Source organism: Molothrus ater, chromosome 3, assembly GCF_012460135.2.
Source record: "Molothrus ater isolate BHLD 08-10-18 breed brown headed cowbird chromosome 3, BPBGC_Mater_1.1, whole genome shotgun sequence".
Lineage (NCBI taxonomy): Eukaryota > Metazoa > Chordata > Aves > Passeriformes > Icteridae > Molothrus > Molothrus ater.
The window spans coordinates 23,378,239-23,389,603 of NC_050480.2; the positions used below are offsets into that span (position 1 = coordinate 23,378,239).

The window sequence follows — 11,365 nt, forward strand, 5'->3', positions numbered from 1 at the left end:
GTAAGTGTTTGGGTTTTCTTGGAAACTTGAATCAATATTTCCTCAAAACTCTCCTTCCTTCCAACTGACAGAAGCAACTGTACTGCTTTTGTTTTTATGAAGGAAAAGTTTCTGCTATTTTATTTTTTCAGGCTAGGGATAATGAAAATTATGAGCCTTTGATCTGTCTGTATTCTGTAAACAATACATAAAGATGACTTATTGAAAATAAGTTTGGTTTTGAAAGTTCCTTGCTTTGGTCATGTTTTTGATACAGAATTTTTCATACTTTTGGGTTGAGTTCTGTGGCTATATGCTGACAAAATGGAAAGCATTTGAAATCTGAGTCGTGGTGAAATGTTTGCTAATAGAAATAGCTTCCAACTGTCACATGTCTTCAACTCTCAGTTTTTTTGGCCAGCAAGGCAGCAGTCTTCAGCTGAAGTATTTTTAAGTTGTCATGATGAGACTATTTTTTAATCTAGTGGTGTTTTTAAACTTGGCAGCTGAATACTTATAGCTGTATTGTAAAATATACCTAGAGCTGCAGCTTTATTACAAATCAGATTTTACTGCTTGGAGTAAAGAAGTAAGCAACTGTTCCTTGATTGTTACTTAAAATATCTTGTAGCATTTTTCAAAACACTGAATTTCTGTTTGCTTTTAAATGAAGGTGCTCAGAATTCATTAAGTGTCTGAATTTCTCTTGTCAGCTGGAGTGCTTTGCTTAACACTTTGTGGTTACTGTAAATACTACAGAGATGTAGAGACCAACACCTAGCCCTACCTTAATTGGAGACAAAGTGATGAATTCAAGAGACTGTAGCAATGAATTTTTGAGTTAGTAAGGCAAATGATTTATGTGAGGCGCATTCAGGCAGTCTTGTGAAGCTAAGCAAATTGCAGAAGTTTTATTTGAGCAGCTGTCCAAGAGACAACCATCAGTGTTCCTGTTTAGTCACTATGGTTTTATTTTAATACAATAAAGTAGGCAAGACTCTTTTCCAATAATGTTGAGCAGTTCTTGAATTGACTCTGGAAAAAACAGGTACATTTGTATTTTAAGTTCTTTAAGCATGTAAATGAAGGAGATGGCTCTCATTTTTAACTGAAGTAGACTAAAATATTTTTATGTATAAATGTTGAATTAACGTTTTTTTTCTCTCCAAAATACTTAGCACTGGTGCCTAATGAAAAAAATGGGAATCTTCCTTGCATACTTGATATTGACATGTTTCATTTATTGGTAAGTATTTCTTAATATATATTAATAATGTTTTGATCCAGTAAGCACTACATAAAAACTACTGAAAACTTTGTCTTTACTCTGGGTTAGGAGCCTTTCAAAATGTTCAGGTTTTTAGTACTTTTTCACTACTTAATACACTTTGAAGACTTTTTAAATTTAATGAAAGTATTCTTAATAAAAGTATTAAATTAAAGGTATTGAATAAAAGTATTATTTTCTATAAATAAGGGGTAAGATGAGACAGAATGCATACTCATTGTCTGTTAAAAACCCCAAAATACATGAAAACCAACCCCCCTCCCCAAACAAAACAATAAACCCAAAAAACAAACAGACTCAAAACTCTCCTGATAGATAATTGTTGTTCTCTTAAATAATGTCTGTGTACTTAGCTTAAAAATTAGCCTTATGTAGTATGCTGCCTCCAAGGGGTGTAGCTGTAGCATGGGCAGAGAAGATTCAAAAGGAGAAGGAATGTACCAACTTTCTTGTTTTCTTTCACAGGTAAGCTTGGTGCTCTCTTTCCCTGCCATACATTGTCAGGATTTTTCAGGGGTTAGTCTTGGCACTGGAGATCTTCACCTGTTTCATCTAGTCACTATGGCACACATAGTACAAATTTTACTTACCTCATCAACAGGTAATGCTACTTTGTCTCAACTTCTATTGAAACAATTCCTCCAGTCTTTACTTAGGAAAAAGCTATGGTGCTGCTGGTAAATGTGTGCACTTTACAGTTACAAAATAGGATTGTTGGTGCTGTCTTTGAGCCCACAAAGAGTACGGATAAATTGTACTCTGAGTCAAAGTTCAGTCGCGTTGTCTTTATTACTCTACTCCAGGAGTTTCTTGGAGCATAGCTAGTCATGAATCCTGGCTTTCCAGCTACTGTAGCAGTACTTGGAAGAGTTTATTGCAGCCTTGGCTTAGGCACTGGCTGATGAATGAGTTGCAGTTAGTGCAGTAAGGAATCGATGTATCTCCTGGCAAGAGGAGCTGGATAAGGTGTAAGTTTTCCAAAAGCAAAGAACTCCAAGCAAGTATGTCAAGAAACCCAACCAACTGAGCAGCTGAACCAGCAGCTCACTGGAGCTGACAATAGCACAACTTACCACATAAGATGTGCAGCAGAAAACTGCTGTCCAGTTTTCTATCTCAGTGGAATACTTCACTTAGTTTGGGCATTTTTATCAGAACTTGAAAAAATATATTTTTGTTCTGTAAACATTTATATATGAAACAATTTGTTAATTATTTATTTCTTCTTCAGAAGAGAATGGCATGGACCAAGAAAACACTAACAGTGAAGAGGAAGTAGCTGTACTTACACTGTATAAATTTCTTTGCCAGTGTACAGGAAGGTAAAACCATGATCTTTTGCTAAAATTTTATGTTATTTTTCTCCCTCCTGAACTGAACATTAACTACTGACTGAATTCTATATACTAGTGCTGTCAAAGGTGATACTTTTAACTTGGGAACTCTTACATCTTGTTTCTAATCCAGCACTTCTAGATTTACTTAAGTAACTATTCCTGTAAATTCATCTCTGATCAGGAAGGTACCTGCTCATGAAGATTGTGCTTGGAAATAATTTTATTAGTCAGTTTGCAGAATCTGGAATTGGCAGTGTCTGAGTACAGTTAGGATGGGAATGGCTTTGAATGGAAAGGGAGTAGGTTTTAGGTATTAGGAAGAACTTTATTTAGGAATTAGGAAGAAGTTGTTTCCTGTGAGGGTGGTGAAGCACTGGCACAGGTTGCCCAGAGAAGTTGTTTATGCCCTATCCCTGGCAGTGTTCAAGGCTAGGTAGGATGGGGCTTTGAGCAGCCTGGTCTAGTGGAAGGTGTCCCTGCCCAAGGCAAGGGGATTGGAATGAGATGGTCTGTAAAGTCCCTTCCAATCAAAACCATTCTGTGATCTGAAATGTTTATGCAGAATTCTCCTTAAATTACTGTCTCAGTTGGTTACATTTTTATGAATCTCTGGTTTGTTGTTTTTCTTGGAGATTGCTTTGAAATAAGCACTTGGCATAGTGATTGTTTCAGTTGAAGTCAGTAATTTAGTATGCAGTGTGACTACTGACTTACTAAATATAGCTCTCAAACTGAAAATATTAAATAAAAGCAAACTTTTTTTCTTTTATTCTCTTAAGTGCCTTGAAAGAAATTTCCTCAGGCTGGCACCTGTGGAGGAATTTAAAAGCTGGAATCATGCCTTTCCTGAGATGTTCTGCTTTGTTTTTTCATTACTTAAATGGAGTCCCAGCACCCTCAGAAATTCAAGGTATTGTCTGCTTTGTACTAAATTAGTTTTCAAGACATAAACATTAATGGTCAAAATAAATTACATTTAAACTCACTTGTCTGAAGAAGCTGATTGAATGGATGTGGGCTTGTTACCAGTGCAGCATCATGTCGGCATAATGAAAAAGGCAAAAAAAAAGAATTTGGTTGTTTTTAAAATGTATTTTTAATATAGAGGTAAATGCCATTCTAGATTGCTTAAAATAGAGATTGATTCCCTTCTTCTTAATAATGAAATTTTGATTGTTTCAAAGCTCCTATGGATTGTTGTTTTCAAATGAGACCTGCTTTTGCTTGCATTGATTTCATTCAATCAGCATCTGCTAATAATTAATATTAAGGCCAGGTAGGATGGAACTTTGAGCAGCCTGGTCTAGTGGAAGGTGTCCCTGCCCATGGCAGGAGGGTTGGAATGAGATTGTCTTTAGAGTGCCCTCCAATCCAAACCATGGACTATTGTATCCATTATATACTATTATATCTCTGTAAATTCACTGTTACACCCCAGATAATCGATGTTGGTAACATTCTTTACTGTCCTCCACATATGGCATATGTAGGGACAGAATGTGAACCTGAAGGTGATCATCAGAACCATTTAAAAATGAAGTTATGAGAATGACACCTTTTTTGTTTTTCAGTAAACGGAGCAAACCAGTTTGAACACTTATGTAGCTATCTTTCCTTGCCAAACAACCTCACTTGCCTTTTTCAAGAAAACAGTGAGATTCTGAACACGTTAATAGAAAGGTAAGTTGTGGTTTTGTGCTTCGTTTTAATATAATAAGGAATCTTGCACACTATAGTAGTGTAAATATTCTCCCAGGAATACCTATGGAAGTGAATCACAGATTTTGATCAGTGTTTATGAAGGAAGTGTTTTGAGAGAAACCATTTTGGTTGTAGTGGTTTTTTAATAGATGTACTTTGGATTTTTTGCTCATTTCTATTTCTATCATCTATTGAAGTTAAAAGCCAATTTTTTTTTCCTTGTAGTTGGTGCAATAACAATGAAATAAAAAGATACCTGGAAGGCAAGAGACATGCTATCAGGTAAGCATAAAAACTTTAATGTTGCAGCATTCTCAAAAAACTTTTTCTAATGGGTGTTTATAATAACATCATATCTGTTCTGCTTTGTTGAATGATAAAGATATTAGGGAAGAAGTGATTTTTTTAATATTGTAAGAAAAGGAAATACTGCTTAAATGAGTAGATTTTAAAGGTGAAGTTTAATATTGGGGTTTTATTTAGACTGATGTGCCGTCATAAAATTTCATCTCATGTTTCCTATTACTTTGTACCTTCTGATGCAAAAAAATATGATGTTGCTAAAGGATGTGTATAACCTTTCTTTAAATACACCAGGCATTGAAGAGCTTTTTAAATTGTCTTTTTAAAGAATCCAATTCCTTCAGTAAAGCTAACACTGAGTCAATTGCTGAAAAGAAAATCAGCTTTTCATACATTTGTTCTTGCTGCACAATTACTTTGAATTCAGAATGCATTTAATATTTAGTGGGTGTAGAAAAGCATTTAGGGTGTTGTTCTTTCTGAAGGCTGGGTAAAAATAGTGGTTAACAATTATCCTAATAATTAGAAATGAATGTGAAGTTCACAGTGCTGTCATTAAAAACATATCCCTGCTTTTTAATCTCCTGTGCTAAATACATAAAGGCAATCTTTTAACATTATGCATACAATAAGGTTGTGATAAAAATAAAAATTAAACACTCAATCTGTGAAATACCAGACCATTTAACAGAATTTCTTACACAGTAAGAGTATTTTGATTGTGTAATTGATTTCCTGCCACATGTGATTGTTGGGATCTTTTCTATGTGTTCCTTTTGCTGATTCTTACTTGCTCTTCCCAAGCTTATGTCTAACTTGACAGTGATGGTTTCTTTTTCCTCTCAGCATGCTCATGTACATTGCTTCTGTTACAAACTTCTGTTTGCATTTCACAGTCTAATTTGTATTATTTCTAAAATTGAAGATTATTAGAATTTTGTGTATAGTATCTGTTACTTTTAAATATATTAAGTATTTAAGTTACTTTTAAATATATTAAGTGTTTGATATTAAATAGGTCCTTTACATGGCATGCATATTTCATTCTCTTCAGGATACAACTTGAAAGTCAGACTATTTTCAATGTCAGTGACAAAAAGAAAATACAAACAGACTTATACAGGAGAGAAAAAATATTTCTTTAAATCTGTAGTGACCTCATAATTAGGTTTGCTAAAAGTATACAAATGACATGTATTTTCCACCTCTGCATTTTCTCAGATTGATAAAATATAAGACTAAGAAAATGGGAGGAGGTTTATTTGAGAGATCTTGTGTGTTCATCTTTTTATGTGGTACCATTTTACTCAAAGAATGGCAGAAAAGAGGGAAACTTAAAAAAATTAATTATTCACAGATGCTGTTTAGATTAGTCAGGAAAACATGGATGAGTTTGAAGCCACTTGTGTATTATTCATTGAAATATGAGTGCTGATTTGATTGCTTTATTCTAGCTATGCAAGAGAATCCAACAAATTAATAGACCTTCCGGACGACTACAGCTGCCTCATTAACCAAGCATCCAATTTCTCGTAAGTTGTGTGCAATTACAGAGCACCCCAAAGTCTGCTGCTCCTTTCATCAGCTGGGAAGCCTTTAACCTGAAAGTTGTCAATGGAATCATAAAGGGCACATAGCATTTATCAGCCAAAGTACCCTGTATTTCAGTTAAACACGGAAATGGAAATTTTAGCTGTTAACTGCATAAATGGTCAAAAGTAGTTCTGAATCTTTTTACTATCTAGAGTTTACACATACAGTGGGTTTCTTTTTCTTTCTTTTTTTCCTAACAAAAGGTGTCCGAAATCAGGTGGTGACAAAAGCAGAGCCCCAACATTGTGCCTTGTGTGTGGGACCATGCTGTGTTCTCAGAGTTACTGCTGTCAGACTGAACTTGAAGGGGAAGATGTTGGAGCCTGTACTGCACATACGTACACCTGTGGTTCTGGAGTGGGCATATTCCTTAGGTAAGGAGCTGAACACCTCCCCTCTCATTGCTGGGTTGGAGGGTGTGTATAGTCACTAAATTAATAGTTCTATACATGTGATGGCAGGCAGTGTTTTGTTAACAACAGGGTTGCCTAAAAACTGAAGTGTATTCATCTCCTGGGCTTTGGTGTAAGGTTCAGAGGTTGCTTCTTTGAAGATAAAATTTCAAAGAAAGTTCAAATTTCATTTTCAAGGGAATTTGTTTTGCCTGTGCATTTATTTCTACTCAAGTATTACAAAATGATGAAGGTAAATACTTTCATTTTGTTGCTGCTGTAGCTGGTAAAAACATAAAAATTCATTTTAGTTGTCTTCCTGCAAATAGGGAAAAGTTAGATAATGTCTGTTTTCACTTTGGCAAAGATTAATGAGAAGCAAAATTGTTTTATTTTCGTATGGTTCTCTTGAGTATTTTACACAGCCTGCAAATATTAAGACATGAAACAACATTGTTTTAACTGCTACTGAGGAGTTATAGCAGGAAGAGAATGAGAGATGTAGTTTTAGAAAATAGTGCATTTAAAAATCTGTACATGCAGATTGTACAGAATGAAAGTAGGTGAGAACTGGAAAAGCAGTGTCTATGAAAGTATGAGACACTATTCACCTAAAAATCAATACCTAAAAATCTTCTCTCTGTTTCTCTCCAGAGTACGAGAATGTCAGGTGCTATTTTTAGCTGGGAAAACAAAGGGCTGTTTTTATCCTCCTCCTTATCTTGATGACTATGGAGAGACAGACCAGGGACTCAGGTAAATATTTTAAAAACTGTGTCTTTTAAAGACAGGAATTATAGAAGTATCTATAATTAGGAAAAATAACTTTTTTGTTATTTTTTTATTTTAATTATTTGGGTAACATTTTTTTTACATTGCTGCTGCATCTAGTACCTTCAGATGTTTTAATGTTAATACGTGGGTTTAGGTCAAAAATATTTCATGCATGATCTTCCCCAAATTAAAAACAGTTGTCCTGAAAACTGCTTAAAGTTAAATCTTTCTAGCATCTGTGAAGTTGACTAGAAACTAAGGCTGAAAATGTCATTTGTGTCTCATGCATTTGTTTTTATAACCTGTGTTAATTTAATACCAAGTGGAAGTATTATGGGTGTTTTTTATTCAGTGTGGTAGTTCTTTGTCTTAACTCGTATCTCTGCTTCCTGGATGAGGATAATTTAGGGACTTGATATTGTCAATGCTTGCTATTTCTGAAACGGGCCAAAATCAGAGAATATGAACTGGTTCGACCCAGAGAGGTTGCTAAAACCCTGCATTTGGAGTTCTGTGGGCTGGATTTGAGGTTCCCAGAGGCTGGAGGGAACTGTTGAGCTGTAAGGAAGGGGCACCAGACAAGGTAGCACTGCAGGTTACTCATCCAAATACCTATTGATTTGCTCTGATAACAGAATAATGTTCAAGGGTTATCTAAATGTTGTAGTATTTTATGGGGTTATTTAATACTTAGTATGTCACACATGAGTGTTTGTGCTTAGTTGCACTGTTTTTTCATTCCTGATAAGTGTTATCTCCTTTTCAGACGTGGGAATCCCTTACATCTGTGCAAAGAACGATTTAAAAAGATTCAAAAACTCTGGCAGCAGCACAGTATTACAGAGGAAATTGGACATGCACAAGAAGCAAATCAAACTCTAGTTGGCATTGACTGGCAGCATTTATAATGATTATCTGCTGAAGACTGGAACTTTATTAAGATTTTTGTAACTCAGTAAGCTTTTCAAAGGAGAGATGACGAAAAAAGTCTAAGGAAAGAACCCCCAACAAACTCAGTCCTGTTATTTAATCCTTGTTTTACAATGTATTTCATAAAGATACCAATTAACATTAATCAAGTAAACTTCTTTCTATGTAAGCAAATTTTATTAGTCCTATAATTTGCACTGTGCTTCCTTCACAGAAATGTCTTGGGTTATGAACCTGGGCAAATGAACTTAAGTTTCTGATAAAAAAAAGAACGACTCTTTTTGGAAGTCTGACTATGATTTTTCACTTGAACTGAAGAGAAAAAGACTGCTGAAACAGAAACTAGATAGAGCACAATTCTGGATTGTGTTTTGCCCCTTGCTAGTAATCTGAGCCAGTTTATTTATTATTCTGCATTTTAATACTTATGCTGTGTGTACATGCAATGGAATGAAGTAAGGAAGCAAATAATGTAGCAAATGGATGTTTCTGTCTGCATCAGTGGATAATTCACTCTTTCACGTGGTGTATCTAAAAAGGATTTTGTCATTTGTACTCTTGCAGCTTTCTTGCTTCCAGTTGTTTTCTAACTAAAAAAACCTAACACTAGCTTTACAAGTAAAATAATTTAATTTAAAGCTTTTTCCAGAGCATTACACTCCTTAGAATTATGTAGTTTTTAATTTGAATTTAGCTGGGAAACCCTTTCACTTTCAATTACGTGATTGGTTATTGGTATTCAAGGATTGACATTGTGCTGTAGAAGTTATTTTAAGATAACAATAATATGGAAAAGTCACGAAAGCTAATTTTATGTTAATTTTCAGAAGCACAGAAGATAATTTTCTTCATTTTTGTTAACAGTCAACTTTTAAGGTGCAAATCTCATCTTCTTTTTGTTGCAGATAACCTGAGTGGTTTCCTCTGGCTTTGCAGGGCCACAGTCACACTGCCCACATTTTTGATTTTTTTTCCTGTTGTCCCATCAAGTATATTTACTTTTTGGCTTGATTTAAAGCTCTGTAAAGATGTTTGCATATAGTATATTTTATAAATATATTCTATAACTGCGCAGATTTGCACTTGATATGAGGGTGCCTGAAGGCAGTGAGTTTTCTAGTTGTATGTAATTAGACCTCCAAGGTGTCTCTAAAAATCACATTATGCTTACTGATTTAAAATAAAATCCATTACCTTTCCCTCTCCTATCTTCTGACAAATTAGTAAAATCTTAATTTACATAGTTCTGTTACCTTAATAGTCTGTGGTTCTTTTAGTTAAGTCTTAATTTCTGACTGTGTCTCAGCCCGGGTAAACAATTCCCTTCACTGTCTGCCAGGTCTTCAGTTACACTTGGTCTGACTGAATTGTTCCTATTTTTACAGATTTAATGCTTCAGATAAATTTTGTATATTCATGGTGTACAGGACAGTTTTTCAAACATTCAGTAATAGTATTGAGTGAAGATGTGAAGTATCAAATAAAGAAACTTGGCCAATGTGGATTTCTTTTTCTTACCATCAGTACAGACTGCTTTTGTCTCTGTTACCTGTCATAGATTGGGTCATTAAAAGATTGCTGTCACTTTTTAGGAAGAAACATGGAGAAGTTGCAGGGGAAAATGGCATTTAAGGCTTTATCTTTGCCCTTCCCTTCTTAAGGTGGCTGACATACCAACAATTTTCTGTGCATGGTACTTAGAAATCCCACTTTTTTGATGATGTTACTATTCCTTTGCTTTTTAAGCTATGTGCCACGGTTTCAAATAATGTGTAACTGCATTGAAAAACTCTTTTCCTGTAATCATAATATTAAAAAGATAATCAATGATTCTGACAGATTTCTCTGTGCAAACCAAAATACTGACAGCAAGAAGGATTTTTTGTTTTTCCTCTGGGATCAGAGTTGGATACTGCAACCACAAACACTTGCAAAGTACACAATTTATAATTTTTTTTGCAGTTTGGTCATTCTTTACTCAAGACTTCTGTTTTCTGATTTGTTTTGCATGTGTTTGTATTAATGTAGAAATATTTATATATAACATTGTTTCAGTATCAGGGAAATAATATCTGTAATAAATTGGCTATAACGTTAATATTTATGGATTATGTGTACAATCTAGAATATATTATGTGTGGGGGGGAAGGAAAAAAAAAACAACAAAAAGTCCCAGATACAAAACTGTCATAACAAAATACAAAACAAAGCTGAAGGCATAAAGTATGAGCCTTTCATGTCAACGTTCAATAAGTACTTTCTAAATGTTGTTTCTAGAATTTTGCTGAGCTTGCTCCTTCAAGTGTGCCCCTTGTTAATCACAAGCTGACAGAAATACCTGGATGTGCAACATCTGCAATTCCCTGGCTATAAGTGTAAGATGATTATATTATTAGTGTCACTTGCTTCAGTCAGCTAAACCTTTCTTGACCTCTACCAAAAAGTCTAATCATCTTTTTAAGGGATTGTAAGTTACATTTTATAAAGGGCGCACATCAGTAATGTTATTTACTCTGTTCATACAAGAAGGTAACACTTTTTACTCCCCCCAGTCTGCCACAAGAGGCTCATTTTTACTCTGCTGAAAGTCTATAACCAAGATAACAAACCCCTGATGCCTTCTGACTGCTGCCAAGAGCCAGTGCTGCCACAGCTCTCCAACCGCTTCATGTGCTGTTACAAGGAATTTGGCTGAGATGAAGTGCTCATGGATTCTCAAGACTATTTCCATTTTCAGCTCTGCTCTGGTTCTCTGCAGCTTCCCCCCATGTCCCTCAAATCAGTCTTTAGTAGTGATCACTAAGCAAGTAAATTTCATGCCTTCCCACTTTATTAGCACTGGGAGCAGCCTGGACTTGAAGGGCTCAGTGTGTTCCTTCACTATGTACTTCACTCCTTTTCCTGGGACAGTGGACATGGGGTGAGCAGCTGCACAGACCCTTTTCTGTCCTTTTTCATTCAATGTGAACCCTGGCCAGCTCTCGTGCTTGAGCCCTGGCATCTCATTTTAAGTGTTTGTTTTTTTTTTTTTTTTTGTTAAATGGCAGTGTTCAGTTCAGAAGTTCTAT

The 11,365-nt window shown here is 35.1% G+C and overlaps 1 protein-coding gene across 1 annotated transcript in view; it reads left to right on the forward strand.

Annotated features, from left to right (window-relative positions):
* UBR2 (ubiquitin protein ligase E3 component n-recognin 2) overlaps nt 1-10,395 on the forward strand; it is a 55,599-nt gene extending 45,204 nt beyond the window's left edge. The window contains 10 exon segments of the mRNA XM_036380003.2: nt 1,158-1,225; nt 1,733-1,868; nt 2,499-2,589; nt 3,384-3,514; nt 4,176-4,284; nt 4,531-4,587; nt 6,063-6,140; nt 6,405-6,575; nt 7,248-7,349; nt 8,134-10,395. Of these exon segments, the coding sequence (XP_036235896.1) occupies nt 1,158-1,225; nt 1,733-1,868; nt 2,499-2,589; nt 3,384-3,514; nt 4,176-4,284; nt 4,531-4,587; nt 6,063-6,140; nt 6,405-6,575; nt 7,248-7,349; nt 8,134-8,275 (1,085 nt within the window). The 3' untranslated portion in view covers nt 8,276-10,395.
* Nucleotides 10,396-11,365: the final 970 nt, after the last annotated feature.